At 49.8% G+C, this 18235-nt stretch overlaps 1 protein-coding gene across 1 annotated transcript; it reads right to left on the reverse strand.

The window, feature by feature from the left end:
* Positions 1–12796: 12796 nt before the first annotated feature.
* Positions 12797–17647, reverse strand: LOC148182777 (coiled-coil domain-containing protein 81-like). The gene is made up of 10 exons (XM_088065193.1): positions 17569–17647; positions 17107–17168; positions 16034–16187; positions 15586–15842; positions 15006–15091; positions 14773–14846; positions 14576–14690; positions 14243–14366; positions 13448–13518; positions 12797–13288 (listed from the first exon to the last, which is right to left on the reverse strand). Exons 1-10 carry the CDS (start codon positions 17645–17647, stop codon positions 13159–13161), a joined length of 1152 nt encoding a protein of 383 aa, XP_087921319.1. The 3' UTR covers positions 12797–13158.
* Positions 17648–18235: the final 588 nt, after the last annotated feature.

An 18235-nucleotide genomic window follows, 5' to 3' on the forward strand; every position in this document is an offset into this window, starting at 1 on the left:
ACTGCGGTCCAGGGTTTTTATAAGGATTTTTGTATCCTGAGGCAAAACCCTGGTATGGGCACAGTCCAACAAAGAGTCTAGATGTGTGGGTGAATAGACTTCCCAGATCCATCGAGCTGAGTCAATGGTCGACGGGGCAGAGTCCTTTCACATGCGAATGGCTCTGAGTGTCTTCTGATTGCATTTCCCGGGGTGGAGTGGCCAGTTTGGATGCGGCCCGATGGATATCTCGACTGGGCTACTCTTATTGTCCGGTTTGATTGCCTGTGTCCTGCTCTTTATTTCGTGCTGATAAGCGTCGCTGTCAATCGTTACTGCCCGACTCGGGAAGGAAGCTCTGGATTATTTTACATTTTGTATCCTTACAGTATTATAAATACAACATATAATTCTTTATTCTTTTTCACGAATTTTTATCCAATACTATATTTATCACAGTCCCCCACCTAATAATTTATCACATTAAAAATTTGTGTCATCTCATTTATTCTGCATGGGGAGGACCGGGGACCTTTATCAATATTTGTCTTCCTCCCAATCTTTTAGAGAATCCTCACAGTACCCTTGAAAAGGGTAATTTTCTTCAAATTTCTTTAAGGCTTCAACTGCCTTCTCGTTTTCTCCTTTCTCTTCTAACTTCATTAGTTTAGATTTCTGCTTTCCCAGTACAATTTTCCCCCCCATAGTACACGTTTTTAATTTTGCTTTATCATAACATAAAGGGTTGACCTTATAGTATGCCAGAAAAGTAGATTGTCTTTTTCCTCTCATCTATACAGTTTTATTACATTGGCTACAGGTTGGGATCGGAGGAAGTGTTCCAGCTTCTCTCTTATGTATGAGGTGGGAAGCTTTGGTCTTTCCTCCTGTAGGAGTTTTTGACTGCCCATCCTTAAGACCTGCCCCTGAGTGGTAACACCAGACCTCCCCCTTCAATTCACAGAGACCATACCGAGTACCGTTGGACAAACAGAACCCTTTTTGTTGTCCCGGAGGACAGTCAATTATTAGTCCGGTATCTGTGGCAGTCAGGCACTGCTCACACTTCCCCAGGGGACGCTCCCCTGGAGGTATCTCGGGAATTATTCCCTTGGTCAAGCACACAGCTAGACTCAGGACAATCAGGATTCCCCACCGGTGTATCCCTCTGCCTTGCCCTTCGCCCGTATAAAAATATACGGCGGGGACTACCATCTTCTCGGCAGCAAGGATATTCTTCAGTATATTATATATATATATATATATATATATATACTATATATATATAATATATATAGTATTGTAGTCCTAATGGCATACCTTCTCTTGAAAGTAGCCCACCGAGACAATTTAATTGTATCTGTCCTGCACGGTACCTTGACTGTCTTTCGGCACTTGATCGCTAGTGCTTCTGCTTTGGTGTCTAATTTTCCCTTTATCCCTTTTTGGTAAATCAGGTACCACTCAGGAGAATCAAGTTCTAACAACCCCGCTCAGGTGACAAGTATTAAGAAACGGCTAGTCAGCTCCTGTTCTTTAGTCAGACAATCGGTACACAATCCCTCAGGCCTGTACCCTCCCCAACAATGGGTTACCCAAATTTGTTTACAATAAGCACATTTAAAATGTATAAATGGAAAACAATCACAGTTTGCGTTGATGTAACTTACCTGGTCGCCACTGGTCATTTGTGGTGACGCTGAAGCTTAATTTTCAGCTCTCCCGGAGGGGTGGTGACTTTCCACTCAGAGGTGTTGTAATCCTCGACCTTTTTCACTCGAGATGAATGTGTCCAGCCCCTTTCTGCAGTCCGGACAGCAGTGTCAGTGGTGAGGAGAACGAGGAATGGTCCTTCCCAGTGAGGGGTGAGGGGAAGCTCCTTCCAAGCTTTGATGAGGACTTTATCTCCAGGCTGTATCTGGTCTTCCTTGCTGTTCTCCTCGGAATTAATTCCCTCCCATCAGGTAACCACCATTTTCCCTGTTTCAGGACTCCCCCTATCTTCTTGAATTCCCCAATCTCCCTTTCAGAAGGGAGCACGGGGATTCCAGGCGATTCCTCCGGGGTTACCTCAGGAATGCTTAAGGTGAGCAGAGCTGCTCGTTTTGCCTCTTTATCAGCTAAGTTGTTACCTCGGGTTTGAAACTGTAATCCCGTCTGGTGTCTTTTTACATGGACAACTGATATTTCTTCCGGTTCTCGGACAGCCTCTAGAATCTTTCGGATTATTTCCCCATGGATTAGGCCTTTTCTCTTAGTATTTATCAATCCTCTTTCTTCTCAAATCTTCCCAAAAGTGTGTACCACCCCGAAGGCATACTGTGAGTCTGTGTAGATGGTCCCCCTCCTTCCTTTCAGCCTCCGGAGGGCTCTCAGGAGAGCATAGAGCTCGCAAGCTTGTGCGGACCAGCTTGCTTTCAAGGGACCTGATTCTGCAACTTCCCCAGATGCACCATTTATTATCGCATATCCTGACTTTCTCTTTCCCTCAATAACTTTCGAAGATCCATCTATAAACCACTTCTCTCCCCCTTCTAACTCTTGATCCTCTAAGTCCGGTCTTATTCTGGTCTGCAGCTCCACGGTCTCAGTACAATCGTGTAACAATTTTTCTGGAGGTTCACCGAACAGGAACTGAGCAGGATTTTGTGCAGAAGTAGTTTTTAATTCTAAACCAGGTGAGCTGACTAAGATGGCTTCATATTTCAGGAGCCTGGAATCAGTCAGCCACTTCTCTGCTTTTTGCTGCAATATGTTTCTCACATCGTGGGGAGTGTAAACTACCAGGGGAGCCCCAAAAGTTATTTTCTTAGCCTCTCCCACCAACAGAGCCACTGCTACAATTGCCTGTAAACACGTAGGCCAACCCCGACTAACAGGATCTAAGATCTTTGAGAGAAACCCTATAGGCTTCTTTTTTCCTGCCCATTCCTGGGTCAGGACTCCCTGTGCTGTTTGTCCACTCACATCTACAAACAACTGAAATTCTTTATTTGTATCTGGTAGAGTTAGTACAGGGGTAATCATAAGAATATTTTTCAATTTCTGGAAATCAGACTCATCTTGTTCAGTCTACTTCAGCCTGTCAGTGTTTAATCTTTCATACAAAAACTTCACTTTTTCACTGAAACCCTCAATCTACTGCCTGCAGTATCCCAAGAGCCTTAAAACTTGTCTAATTTGCCTTTTTGTTCTTGGTGCAGGCAACGCAAGGATGCTTGCCACCCTCTCAGGGTCTAATTTCTTTTTCCCTTGAGATATCCAATGTCCTAGGTATTTTATTTCAGGCTCTGTGAATTGCAGCTTGGATTTTGAGACTTTCAAACTTTTCTTTCCTGGAAAGTTCAACAAGGCAATCGTGCTTTTCCTCACGCTTTCCTCAGTCGGTCCAGCTATCAACAAGTCATCTACATACTGCAAAAGCTTTGTCCTGTCCTCAAGAATAAATTGGGTTAGCAACTGTTCTAAAGCTTGCCCGAAAAGGTTCGGAGACTCCATGAACCCCTGGGGGAGGACCGTCCACCTTAGCTGTTGCTTTCGGTTTGTATCTGGGTCCTCCCACTGAAATGCAAAATAATTTCTACTCCTTTCATCCAGAGGGCAAGTCCAAAAAGCATCTTTCAAATCAATCACACTGTACCACACATCTTCAGGTGAGAGTCTATTTAGCAAGGTATAGGGGTTGGCCACCACCGGGAATCTAGTCCGGGTCCTAGCGTTTACAGCTCTTAGGTCCTGGACCAATCGGAAACTGCCATCCGCCTTTCTTACAGGCAGGATGGGGGTGTTATGTTGAGACATGCAAGGTTCTAAAGTACCTCCTTTTAGGAGGTCATCAATTACTTGTTTCAACCCCCTTTTCCCCTCCATCGGGATGGGATATTGTTTAACTCTTATAGGGTCCTCAGGGTTCTCGATTTCTATTTTGATAGGTTTGATATCCAACTTTCCTACTTCTCCTTTTGAATGCCATACTTCAGGGCTTATTTCCTCCTCATCCTTAGGAGTCAGTTTGAATATTTTTACTACCAATTCAGAATTTTTAATCATGATATTAATTCCTAAAGCGACAATCATGTCCCTTCCCAACAAATTGTAATCAGCTTCTTCCACTAATAGCAAATTCCCTAAGCAAATTTTATTTTCAGATTCTATTTCTACATCCTTTATTACGGGCACTTCGAAGGGGTCTCCCTTTGCACCGATTACAAAAACTTTTTCTCTGCTAGCCACACATCCGTACGGCAGTTTCTGCAGGGTACTTCTCTCCGCACCAGTATCCACAAGAAAACTTACTTCCTGTCATTGGGGGCCCACTTTTAATTTTATCAAGGGCTCTTTGGATGTTCTGGTCCCCAAATTGAAGAGCCCCCGACACCCCTAATCCTCCTGAAAAATTTTCTTGTCTTTTATTCTTTGTCTACAATTCCGCTGAATGTGTCCTACCTGTTTACAGTAGTAGCATTCAGGGGGTTCTTCTCTGTGGGGCCGGGGCTGCCCGGTGAGAACCTCGACCTTTTCCGGGTAGTGTTTTAAACTTACCCTGTATCTGCTCTTGTTTCTGGACCTCTTTCACTGCAGCTACTAAAACCTTAGCTTGCAATTTCTGCTTCTCATCTTCTCTCCTCATGTATACCTTTTGAGCTTTCCTTAGGAGCTCCTGGAGGCTTTTATCTTGCCACCCCTCGATCTTTTCTAATTTTCTCCTAATGTCCTCCCAAGATTTAGCAACGAATTGTGTTTTTAACAGAACCTCCCCCACAGGAGAGTTCGGGTCAGTTCCAGAGTAAATCTGTAAACTTCGCCGTAATCTTTCGATCCATTCAGTGGGTGATTCCTCTTTCCCTTGACACTCTCCGAAAACTTTGCTAATATTCTGGCCCCTAGGGACCGCTTCTCTTATACCTTGGATAATTATGCTCCTCAAATCTATCATGTTCCGTCTGCCTTCCTCCATCTGTGCATTCCAGCTCGGGCTTACGCTAGGCCATTTCTGGTTACCTGGCATCCCCTGTGGATTGCGTCTGTCCCAGTCCCTGATACCGGCTTGTTTAATCATTTCTCTTTCCTCCTGATTAAACAATGATCTTAGGATTGCCATAAGATCGTCAAAGGTATAAATATTACTCCCTAAAAATTTGTCTAACCTCTCAGCCACACCAAAAGGATCATCCAACAACCGCCCCATCTCTTTCTTAAATGCCTTTACATCTCCAGTGTTAAGGGGTACATTCACAAATCCGATCACTCCCGGGGCCGTCGGCACTTCCCTGAGAGGGAACAACCGGTGCCCTTCTTCACTCTCTCCCCACTCATCACCCATCATTCTCGCTCTCAAACAGGTTCTACTTGCGGGAGGGGAGCTGGTGATTGTGAGTTGTTTCCCCGTTATCAATTGTGGGAACTCCGCTGCCACCCGGTGGACGGGAGGGATCCCCTCCGTTATATGGGGGGGTCCCGGTTGTGGCGGCCGGACCGGCAAGGATGGATAAAGTGATCCCCAGCCTTGCGCAGGAGAAATCTCCAAAGAGGCTACTGTGGCTATGGTGTTCGCAGGTGGGGACAGGGGAAGGGCTGCCGGCATAGCTACCGGCGCCGAGTCTCCCGCTCGGGATGTATGCATCTCAGCGGGTTGGTCCCAGGAGCCCAAAGGTGCTGAAGGCACCACTTGATCTATAGAGGAAGGCCCAGCCGGTCCATGATATGGGGGTGGTAAGTGGTCGAGGGGTTCCCAGGATTCAGCTCTCGACTCACGTTTTTCTTTTTGTTTTACTGGGAATAGCCCTACTCTGGCGTTTAACCAGAGTTTAGCATATTCCTTCTCCTCGGGATCCGAGGGGACTCTGTTCTCCACATAGGAGAATAATTTATTACACGTCCATTTTTCGAATGTGCCTAACACTGGCCAAGTGAGGTGACTTCTCAACTCTTGTCCTCCCCAAACCTCTATACAGTAATGTATCAATTTTGCCTTGGATTTTCCCTTTCTCTGGGGACAATCTTCCCAGTGTTTTAACATCCAACCCAAGGGGCTTTCCAGCGGGATGTCTAGTGATCCCTCCCCCTGATCGGAGGGGCTTTTCTCTGTGGTCTTTTTGTGAAGCTTACTCTTTTTCTGCCCCATATTTCGCAAATATATTTTCTTACCTGTCTTCGACTCCTCGGTGAGTCTGTTTCTGTTTCTGCGTTGTGCGCTTACCCAAGGAATCAAACTTTGCCGATACTCACCCTTCAGCGAGCTGAGCTGAGGTCTCTTGTAATCGGTACTTTTTGATCTTCCGGACCTATACCTTGATCCGTTAACTAAAAGGGTTTACCAGTTCCCGAGCTCGACAGGACGTATCCTTCCCCTTTTAGTCCCTTGTGATCAGTCCCCCGAGACACCCTTTGGTCTCAGGTTTTTACAAGCATGTTGAGAAAAAGCTTTCACTCTGGATCGCTTCCTTCGCGGCTGGCCAATTCCCTCGCGGGAGGATGGAAACGTGGCCTTGAAGTCCACACTCGCTTCGTGATCAGATCACGTCTCACACACTCGCCCGATCACCCACTCAACCAGCAGTACTTACAGCTATTTTCCTGCGTGGATGTCTTCATGCACAACAGATGTTTTACGAGCGGAACAAGCCGCGGCTTCCCGAAGGCTCCGTGCCTTCCCGAGCTCTCTGCTCCGGATCCGTTTCCCTTTTTATTGTGGTTTATCTCAGCCTAAATTTAGTTCGGATGTCGGAACGAGCTACGGGGGTTCTCAACTCACCAGGCCGCCAAAATCAGCGGGGGTACCCTTCCTGGGCAGTGAGATTCCCCACAGCAACCTCGGTTCGAATCCGAGTCACGGCACCAAATCTGTTATAAATGCAATGGCAAAATAGGGTTAATATAAAAAGCGATTTATTATAAAACAATTTCAATCAAAAGCAAAGAGAGAAAAACAACAATAAAATAAATCAGCGCAGCGCCGGGTGGATAGGGGTCTGCACCAAGAGGTACAGATTTTCCCAAATCCACGAGGAAGGGACTGCGGTCCGGGGTTTTTATAGGGATTTTGTATCCTGAGGCAAAACCCTGGGATGGGCACAGTCCAACAAAGAGTCTAGATGTGTGGGTGAATAGACTTCCCGGATCCATCGAGCTGAGTCAATGGTCGACGGGGCAGAGTCCTTTCACATGCGAATGGCTCTGAGTGTCTTCTGATTGCATTTCACACTCTCTGTGATGTCATACAGACACCCTGTAATGTTACAGCACACACTTTGACCTGACAGCCAGATCCATGATGTCATAGAGCCATGCCATGATGTCACAGCCTGCTCTGTGATGTCACAGAATCCCCTGTATGATGCCGTAGCTGCTCAGTGACCTCACACAACAAACTCTGTGATGTCACAACCCCATCTGTGACCTCACACAACCCACTCTGAGCTGTCACACAGACGGGGCGGGGGGGGAAGCCAAAACAGTTCAAGGAAAAAGAAACAAATCCCTGAGAAGATTCCCGGTACAGCCTCCAGGCTAGGGGAAGAGAAGGGAAAAAATTTTTTTGCTTCAAGCTATGAAAAAAAACCCCAAAATCCAACAAAACAGAATAGCCTCCCTGTCCACACTGTTGGGAGCACAGAGAGAGAGAGAGAGCGAGAGCGAGAGAGAGAGAGAGAGAGAGCGAGCTTGTGCAGGAGCCCAAGGCACCCCACCCCTCCCAGGTCCATCTTAAAGCTACAGCACTTGTCTTCTGGGCATAAAGCAGACAATTGGGGATTAAAGCATCATCATAAAATCACCCCAAGACAGTACCAAATTCCCCAAAAAACAAGACACGTTGGAGGACGGTGCAATGAGTGGGGTTGCCTTGTGTGCTAGTCACCGTTTTCTGCCTTTCCTCCGATCACTCCTTACAAGGTGATTCCCTGTAGAAACGCATGGTGCCTAATCAGACTAGCAATCAGATGCAAGGCTCTGGGTGGAAAGTAAGTTGGCCAGAGTTAGAGAAAAGCAGCTTCTTGCATGTGAGCAAAAAAACCCCAGCTTTTTTCCAGAGCTGTGTGTGGGATGGGTGAAGGAGAATGGCAGTGCTAAGGCTGCCTGTACAGTGTGCTTGGGTTATAGGTGAGAGCTGGGTCTTCTGGGTGCAAAAGAGTGCAGAAGAGTACTTTGTGAAAAGCCTTTCTTCGGTCACAAGAAGCTTTTCTTGTCCTTCAGCATCTGATTTCTTTGCAGGCCTTAGTGAGGGAGTAACTGAGCCACAAATGGTCCTGTTTCCCCTGCAGAAGCTTTGCGTGGCCAGGCAGCAACCAGCCAGTGTTGGGGTGGGGGAAGCTCAACAACTTGGACAACACCTGCTTCCTAAGCTTTGTCCTGCAGCATTTGACATACACTCTGCCACTGGCTGGTGCTACTTACTCTCTGTAATAAATGGAACTGATTCGTGCTAACTAAATTGTAACTATTATTATTTTTGTTATATTTTGTTAATTGTTATTAAAGTTATTATTAGAAGCGATCAAAAGAATCAGTGTTACAAGGCAGATGTACTCCTTTATAGATGTTACATGTCAAAATCAAGGTACAGGATGTAGTTTGGAAGATAAGTGACGTCCCAAGATCAAAACGGCCTTGAGATGGACAAAATTAGAATGACTTTAGGCATTGGGCCTAAAAATCAGTAAATATCAGACTAATGAGTAGACTAACATAACACAACGCTTAGCATGCACGCGCAAACCTGTAAGGTTATCCAAAGGACGACGAGGAAGAGGAGAAGCCTTTGCCAAAAGACCACCAAAAGAAGACTGAAGACCCCCTAACAACAAGTGAGGCATGCGCTGCGAAGAAAAGTGATGTAAAGTCAGAAAAATCGGAAATAGGAGGAAACTTACAGGAAACATTAATGAATATGTATAAGCATACAATATATAAGTTCAGATTGAAGAGCCGGTATCTTAGTTTCTATCACCAGCTTCAGAAGGTGTTACTTTATTTCCCCACTCATCTTTTCAACTTGACCAGAACACTGGGTATGGAGGGGGGTATGGAGGTTCCACTGGATCCTTAAAGCAGTCATAACTCCTTTAAGAATTTTTCTTGTAAAATGAGTTTTCTTGAGTCTATTGCTTCCACAATCTCATCTCTTGGAATTCTTTGTTCCAAAAATACTTTAATACTTGTAGTCTTGTAGTTGCTGAAATGCCTAGAAATGCTTCTGGCCACCCTGTTAACCAATATACTATTACCAGAAGATATTTAAATCTTGCCACTTGGGGCATTCCAGTAAAATCCACCTGGCATCTCTGGAAGGGATGTACTGCCCAAGAGGTTTAGCAAGGAGATCCATGCACAGCAAAACTGTTTGTACTCCAGCAAATGAAGTCTTAGGATGTAAACCCTCATCCATCCTCCTCTGTTTGACCCCTTCATTTAGCCAAATTCTTGGTCTTAATTCCTGTGTCATTAGGAAAATATGACAGGGAAGTGTAGATCCTCCTTGGCTTCTTGAGCTGATCAGCTTGAAACCTCATCTAATGCCACAAACAGGAACAGACAAGCGGACATCCCCCACTGTCACCTTCGGGGCAAGGGGCACAGGTGGCCTCCAGGTGCATTTGGGCCCCTGTGCCTGCAGACCCCAGTGCCCAGAGGTGCCCGGCAGCTCCCGCAGGCTGCAGAACCTCCACGCCACCCCCGACAGCCACAAGTGTCCGTCCTCGTCCCGGCGGAGCTGGCAGTGCTTGGAATCCTGGCCGGAGCTCGGCTGTGGAGCCACCACTGGGCTCAGCAGGGTAGGGACTCCCCGGGAGCCCCCAAACCCCTCCTGCCCCACGGGTGCCTGTGGCAGCCCCAGGGCTGTGCCCGTCCCTGTGTCACTGTCCCCGTAGCTGCCAGGGCTGTGTTTCCCTCACGGGGATGGGGCCCTGCATAGTCCCGGCCCCCCAAAGCCCCGGGGGTGCCGTGGGGGTCTCACCTGGACGCAGACACTCAGCAGGGAACTGCCCAAGGCCTGGGGGCTGCAGCACAGCAGGGACAGCCCCGGAGCACTCCCGGCCACCTCCAGCTCACAGCCAACTCAGTGCCGCCAAGGGCAGAGATGGCTGTGGTCCCCCTCGGGGACACCCCAGGACCCCCTGTGCCCACCTCTCACCACGGTGTCCCCAAGCCCCACGGGTCCCAGGGTGCCCAGGGGCCGGGATGGGGACCTGCCTCTCCCGGGGGGATTCTGTCACCTCCTACTGCTCCACTGAGAGACGAGACTTCAAAGGAGGGGTGAAAAAAGTAGCCTAAGCAAGGAACTTTAGCATAAATAAATAAAAGCACAAGCAAAAAGAAGCTGAAGTCCAAGTTGAAGTCATTGAAGTCCAAGCAAAAAAGGGGTTGAAGTCATTTATTGAATTCACTGAAGTCATTGAAGTAATTTATTGTTTTCAAAGTTTAGCTCATATACTGTTGCAGCCACAAGCAGTGACAGCCCCAAGCAAAAATTTCTCACCAGTTACAGAATCAGCCTATTGTTCGTGTTACTTGGCAGCCTTACAAAACTACATAATCTTAAAGACCTTGATATATGCATGTCTGTACTTTTCCAGCTCTTCCGTGGTTACCTATCCCACAGTCTGTACCTGACCAAGGCCAGAACATCAAGCTGTTGTGCTCTCTGTTCCATCTCCCATTTGTTTTCACATAAGGTTCAGTAGTGCAACATGGATGCCTTGATTCCATGAGGTTCTGTAGTGTCACAATGATCTTGGTTCTGTGGCCTTGCTGTGTAACAATGGACCCGTAGTTCTGTGAGGTTCCGTAGTGTCACCATGGTCTCTTTGGTTCCACATGGCCTTGCTGTGCCACAATGGCTCCTTGGTTCCATGAGGTTCCGTACTCTCGACAATGATCTCCTTGGTTCCGCAGTGGAACCCTTGGTTCCATAAGGCACCTGGCCTCCCACAGCCTTTCAGAGACTCTTTTCCCCCTCAAGGACCCTCACAGCCCCAGGCGCGGGGCTCCTCCCAAAGGAGAAGGGGTCGGGCCCTGCTCGTTCTCCTTTTATTTCAGTCCCTTCACAGCCATGAGTAAAGAAAGGGTGAATGGAGCCTTTCGCCAGCGTTTCCCTCGGGGTTCATTGCGGGCTGAAGCTCTGTGCTGGCGCTGGCCCCAGCGCCAACATCCCTGCAGCCCCCAAGGCCTTTACTGTCCCCCCGAGTCCCGCCCGGCTCTGGCAGCAGCAGCAGCAGCCACAGCGCAGCGGGCGCCGGCCCGGCCCAGCCGGGGCTCCCGGCCAGGAGCAGCAGCAGCACTGGCCCTTCCCACCTGCTCCTGCCTCGGCTTCCCAGGGCTTTTTCCAGGGCAATTCTGAAGTACAGCAACAACATGGTCATCCTGGATCCTTAGCATTGCTTTGCACCTCGTTTCTGTAGTGCCCTGCCAACTGTGCTAAGTGACATGGTTGGTCATGTCACTTAGCACAGGTGAATGATGAGGAGGGGGAAAAACTTAAACCAAACCACCCCTGAAAAGCCACATCAGGTGGCACCATACAAAATCAATCAGAAACTAGTGTGGGATTCTATTAAAAGCTGGAATTTTATATAGGGGGAAAAAAAAAATCATCCCTTGTTTGTCAAATCCTTGAGTTTTTTTGCTGTGATTCTAGTTCTGGGATGCAATAAGCCTTGCTGCAAGGATAGGTGTTCCTTCTCACAAAGGCACTGACACACCTGACTGGAGAGCACAGACATGTGTTGGTGCCTTTTCTGCCCAGGGGAGGTAAAGGCCAGGACCTTTCTGTCCTCACACCTTTTGTGTGGGAGCAATCCCTGGACATGTTCAGATTTGGGAGCTGGGCGCACGAAGGAGGAGGGCAGTGCCTTCCCTTCCTTGGGGAGGAAAATACCCAAGCCCAGGGTTGGTGGGACAGATGTCGGGCTGCCCAGGGGAGGTAAAGGCCAGTGCCACCTTTCTGCAGTGCTCCACAGTCTCTCCAGTGCTCTCAGGGTCCTCCTCAGGGCTCCCAGTGCTTCTTCCATTGCTCCCTGTCTCCTGCACTGCTCCCAGTGCCCCTTCCAGTGCTCTCAAGTGTGCCTCACTGCTCTTCAGTGCCCCCCGTTCCAGTGCTCCCCAGTCTCTCCACTTGGATGTTGGCACCTCGCTGGGCAGTGACATCCAAGCAGGCATTAGTGATCCCATGGGTGATCATTGCTCCCCAGGCACCTCTCCCTCTTGGTTCCTTATCACCTGTGCCAGGAAATGCACTCTGGAGATCTCCTAGATGTCTGGATTCTCCTCCTGTCAGGTACTGAAGGAGGGTGGGGAGCTTGGAGGCTGGCACAGGTCCCCCAGAGGACCAGGGCTTGTGAAGGAACCTCATCTACCTGTCCCTCCTGAAGAGCAGGTAGCTGCAAACATGGTACCCACCTTGGCCTATCTGCTGCTCGGTCCCACTCTGAGCAGGAAGTAAGAGGCAAACTCACCTCCTCACCTTCCTGAAGAGCCCATGTCCCCCCATGAGGCCCCACTCCCCATCCCAGGCCCTGTGGTCCCAGCATGGTCCCAGCCATTAGGCAGCTTCATCACCAGGCCTAGGCCACTCAGTGCAGGTGGGAAGAGAGGTATTTATTTTGTATCCACAGGTGGACCTCAGCAGGGGAGCGACCTCCCAGCCCCATCACCAGCAGCCACTACTGCAGACACAGCTCCAGCCCCAGCCCTTCATGCGCTGGTCCAGCACCTGGAGCTGAGGTGAGAGGGGGGGAGAGAGAGAGAGAGAGAGAGAGAGGCGGGCAGAAGGCAGAGCATTTCTGCAGGATTAGCTCAGGCCACCTGGGATCAGATCATATCAAGGTGTCCATGGAGATGCATCTGGTGATTTCCCAGCCCATGAGAAAGTCCCTGGTGCAGCTGAGGCAAAGCCAGGTTGGGCTGAGACCTTGGGTGTACCATACACGTGTCCCCCCTCAGGAAAAGGTGGTGTGGGGTAGGACTCTGCCAGGGAAGGACATGCTCTCAGGTTTGGGAAGGGGATGGCCTGCCATCAAAGTCCCTCTGTCTTCAGCCAGGACTTTTCTGTCCCACATGGGAAGCCGATGCTGGGTGTCCAGGTGTGTATCAGGGGAGTCCAGCCCAAAGGCAGCCTCCAGGTCCCGCTTCTGTCCCCCGGGGCTGCCTCAGTGGAGGGACGTGGGGAATTCCATCCCTTCGGAGTTACCTGCAGAACTGCCTCTGCTGCTCCTGCCGCCGCCGGTTGTTCTCAGCCAAAAACATGAAGATGTTCCTCTGTGTCTGATGTGGCTCCAGCCCACGGAGCACCTGGATGGCTCGTGAGGAAAGGTGTCTGCAACAACAGGGAATTGTCATCCCTTGGAGAGCTGCCAGCTGCCTCTCCCCTTGCCCCACCCTGCGCCCACACAGTCCCACATCCACCCACCTGGTACCAGGCTGGAATCTCTCTGACATTTTCTCTGTGGGGAGGGGGGTTCCAGCCCTTCCCCACCTCATAGTGACCCCCTTTCTTGGGGGCTGGGATGGACGGTGGGGAGCCCAAGCACCTCCAACACCGAATACCTGCCAAGGAGGGGACACTCTCAGCACACCAGAGGTGCCACTTCCCAGAGGACCCCTGGAAATGTGGAAGCCAGGAGACTTGTCACTCCACCATGGCTGATGGCTGCCCTTTCCCCCCAGAGCTCTCCCTTGGAGACATGTAGGCAAATCCCTGCCCTGTATCTGTGTGACCCCCAACTGCACCCCATAGATGCCCATTCCCTTGAGTCCTAAGAGTCCCCTTGAACCCCTAGGACACCTTAACACCATCTGAGAACCCTCTCTCAATCTGGGTCCCCAGGGACTCCCATCTCCTGTGGTCCTAAGAGTCTCCCCAGTCCTCAGGGACTACCCCCAAACTAGCCCACGGTCTCACAAAATCCCCCTGGGACACCCTAAACCCTCCAGAAACATCCAACCTCTCCAATAGACCTGTCCCAAGCCTCATCAGTCCTTTGTGTTTCCCCTGACCTCCAATTACACCCCCTGTACCCCTGTCCCAAGGGGGTTTTATGGGCAGCCTGGGTGACCTGACACAGAGGGTCTCTGACCCTACCTGCAGCATCTGTTGGTCCTCCCCAGCAGCCCAGGCTTCCCACGCTGCCCATTCCACCTTCTGTTCTCTCCAGAGGGAATTCCCATGTTCCCATTCTGCAGACAGCTGCCAGACCTCCTGGAGGTGTCAGGCATGATTAAGCTCAGATTTTGAGGGGCTTCCTTCAGGTCTCATCCATCTGGCACATACCTGCAGTGCTCTCTGGCAGTTCTCAGAAGCCAGAAGTGTGATGTCAGACCTGGCTGAAGGAGCTAACTCCTGCCCACCTGCTTCCCTCATCCTTAGAGAGTTGGCTGGGTATAGGGTGAGTACACTGCAGAAATACCAGCAGTCATCAGCATGAGTGTGGGGCAGATAGGGAACCTGTCTGGGCTGGGGACAAATTCCACAGGTGTTCAGGAGAAGTGGGGAGCTAGAGCTGTTCCCCTGGACCTTCCTGAGTTGCTACACAGTCCAAGTGTCTGAGAGGGATTTCACCCAGGGTGCAAGGATCCCTCCAATCTGTTCCCATAAGAGTTTCACCTGGCAGGTGGCTTTGGCCCTGGCTCTTGCTTCCTCGTGCCTGACCTCTGGTATGGCAGCACAGGGAGGGAAAACTTTCCAGGATGTTCTTGTTCCCCTGGGAAAGGAGGAAGCTCTTGCGAGCAGCCTGTGAGGTTGTGTGGTCACAGGATGTGATCACCCCATGTGTGACAAAGCAGCAAGAACCCATTCCATACCTGTTCTGACCCTGTGTTTCTCTGCACCCTTTATATGTTGGGTGGAAAAAGCCTCAGACACAGCAAGCTGAAACCTAGAATCACAGAATTGCAACATCATGAATTAGAAGGGACCCACAAGAATAAGTGAGGCAAACTCCAGAAGCAAATGATATCACAGGCTTGAGGAATGGCAGACCCCACACTCTGCAGGCAACAAAGGAACCAGAAAATCACCAAGGAAATGCACTCACCTGGGGAAAATGTAGGTTTGTGCAGCCTGCACCCCCTGAGCAGTGGTGACTCCATCGTTGACACCAGAACCCGGCACACTCAGACTCTGCAGAGTGACAGGGAGCTGTCAGGAGGTTTCCATGGAGGAAACAGACCTGTCTCCTATAGGAGCCACTTCTCCAAACTCTTATTCCCAAACCTCATTTGTGAGCATCATGGAATCAAAGACCCAATAAGGTTGCAGAACCATTGGAGGCCAACATGTCTCTTAAATCTCTCCAGGGATGATGAGCTCACCACTTCCCTGGGCAGCCTGTGTCAGGGGTGGGCAACCTCTTACGTGAAGAAATTTTCCCTAAAATCCCACCTAAACATCTCCTGGTGCAATTTGTCTTTTGTTATCTGGGAGAACAGGCTGGCCCCAACCTGGCTTTATCCTCCCTTCATGTAGATGCAGAAAGTCCCCCCCTAAGCCTCCTTTTCTTCAGGCTCAGCCCCCACAGCTGCTCCTTATGTGACTTGTGCTTCAGACCCTTTCCCAGCCTCTCTGTCCTTCTCTGGACACTCTCCAGCACCTCAATGTCCCCAGATTCAGCTCACCGTGAGCAGCAGAGCCACCCAGGTTTCCCGACTCTCCAATCCTGCAATGCAGCTGCAGTGGAACTGCATGCACAGGACATTGTCCTGGCAGGACAGGATGCCAACATTCTCAAAGGCGAAGGCGGGGTACTGCCTGTCCTTCAGCTGGAAGGAGTACAAGAGAATGGTCTCCTCCACACAGCCCCTCACCACATCAGGTGGGAGGGAATTGGTCTGGGACAGCCACCAGTAATCCAGTGGCATGATCTCGATGTCACCTGCAAAGAGGAGAGCATTCTCACTATCATGGCTGAGCAAATCTCCATGTGAGATTCATGGCAAAATTCCAGAAAGACAGCTTTGGTCTGGGGGCAATTCAAGCTACACTCCAACTCCAAGGTGATTCCCCCTCCCCCAAAAAGCAGAGGGCACACAGTCCCTGCAAATGTGGAGCTGGATCTCTTCTCACCAGGCATCATCACTGTTGGGAACACCAGCTCCCGTAGACAAGACATGTCCATGTCCAGCTGGAACACGGGTCTTCGAACCACATACACCTCTTCTGTGCCATTGATTTCCTCATGGACCACAGCAAAGGTCCCAAGACCTGGGACAAGAACACCCTGCCCAGGAAGAAGACAAAACTGTTGAAATAGCTGTCATATCCCAGACCCTTGTATCCAGGGGTTAAAGTCAAGTTTCCTTTACTCTGGCTGGTGCAAAGGAGAAATCCCCACCAGCTATTCTCAAGAGGTTAAAAAACAAAACATGCAAAAAGCAAAAATATAGAAAATTAAGGAAACTTTGGAAAAGGATGATACACTAACAAATTCAACATAAGATCATTTATCATCCCATTACTTAGCATTTATTTAGCATTTACCCAAAAGTTTCCGTGAAAAGAGGATTAGAAGGAGAGACAGAGGCAGAAAAGGTACAGCAAAACACACATATAGCTCCTGGGTTCCCCACCAGAGTCCTAGACAAGGCAGGGTCCACATACTGGCTACCTTATGGTCAGCCTGTTTTAAGCCCTTGGGCCTTTGTGGGCCCGTGCCCCAGGTGAGACTGCTGGTTGCTCGTCAACTAGAGGTCAGGTTAACACTCCTCCCAGGTGCTGTGATTGACAACCCTGCTGGGGAGCTGGGGGCAGGACAGAGCACTGCTTCACCTACATAAATCCTGGCCTGCCCCTCCCACCAGACACTGGCAGTACAAGTGCAAGATGTCTCAAGACGTTCTAATCCTGTCTCTTACAAAAGGAAATGTGAAAACTGTGGGGAAAATCCATGTTCTCAATTGTTTTTACTTTCCCTCTTCAAAATATTCACAAAAATTCCTTGACTAAAGAAGAACCCAAGAAATTCCAACCCAGGGAGAGATTCCCAGAGATGATCCTTGGCATGGACACAGCAGGATCTTGTATCGCTCTGCTAGGTCTCTCCACCCCTGGCAGATCAAGGAACACTAGGATGATTTCTCTCAGGGTGGTGCCATGATGCTCGGGGAGGGGGATCACAGGGGTCCAAGATACCAGCCAACCTTGTCCAGCTTCATCTGTCCTAGGATGTAGGCAGACACGACATCCCAGATGGCCACCACCTCTGGAAAGTACCAGAAAGAGGCATCAGGTTGCACTCGTGGCATTTTGGGGAGCTCTATAGAGTGATAAATGGGGCTGAGAAAGAGCCTGGACTGGTCTGTGCCCCTGGTTCTGCCTCCTTCTACTCCCCAAGCAGGGCTGGCGCAGAACTGGGGGTATGGAAAGAGCTCAGAACTAGGGCTGTGGTCATCCAACCCCCCAAAAAAGATGGCAACCCAAAATCCAGCTGGCTCCTGAGAGCCCAGTAGGAGCTGTCAGACCACTCATAAGAGCTGGAACCTTGAGAGGTCACAGCTCCCACACCTTGGAAGGGGCACGTGCTGTGCCCATGGGACCCTCACAGCAGCCCCAGCCCTGTCCAACCCTCCTTCTGGCTCCTGGGGGGTTCCCAAAACTGTCACCTTTGGTGGAGAGCTGCAGTAGTGTGGGGAACAAGCAACTCTGCTTCTTGCTGATGCTGATCATGCAGCACCCCTCCATCTTGCTCCCCAAATTCCTCTCCAATCAGCCCCTGCCCTGCCTGTCCCTGAGGGCTCTCCCATAAAAGCCCTCACACCCACCAGAACAACCCCCCAACCCTGACTGAAGTTACAGGCAGTGCCCAGTAACCCCTAGTTGTCACCACAGGGTGTCCCAGTGATGGGGGAGTGCCACCTTGTGATGTCACTGGCAGCCTAGGGAGGTGCATTGTAATGTCAGCAGATAGATTGTACCTTGGAGATGGTGAAGAGCAGTTATGGAAGGAAGAGCTTGTCTTGGCCCACCTCAGGTGTCACCAGTTACCAAGAGGTGTAACTGCTGCTGAGCTGGGCTCAGAGTGTTCCTAGAGAAAATCCAAAACAAACATACAAAAATAAAAATCCATCAATAATAACAAAAAATTATGAAGAATGTGTTTTCTAGGCTTTTCTTGTGCTATGAAATATTATGAGGAGTTTTAATTCTGGCTTCCACATTTCCAGGGGTCCTCTGGGAAGTGGCACCTCTGGTGTGCTGAGAGTGTCCCCTCCTTGGCAGGTATTCGGTGTTGGAGGTGCTTGGGCTCCCCACCGTCCATCCCAGCCCCCA

This window comes from Pseudopodoces humilis, chromosome 20, assembly GCF_049639895.1.
Source record: "Pseudopodoces humilis isolate 2021_Gansu_Grassland_sample_001 chromosome 20, ASM4963989v1, whole genome shotgun sequence".
NCBI lineage: Eukaryota > Metazoa > Chordata > Aves > Passeriformes > Paridae > Pseudopodoces > Pseudopodoces humilis.

What these genes read in the sequence shown, in the direction of transcription:
- LOC148182777 (XM_088065193.1), bottom strand. Translation starts at nt 17,647, where the DNA reads ATGGAGGGGTGCTGCATGATCAGCATCAGCAAGAAGCAGAGTTGCTTG. An exon ending in CCCAACAGTGATGATGCCTG is followed by an intron (nt 15,843 to 16,033) that starts GTGAGAAGAGAT and finishes TCCTCTTTGCAG; the next exon opens with GTGACATCGAGATCATGCCA. An exon ending in GGGTGGCTCTGCTGCTCACG is followed by an intron (nt 15,092 to 15,585) that starts GTGAGCTGAATC and finishes GTCACTCTGCAG; the next exon opens with AGTCTGAGTGTGCCGGGTTC.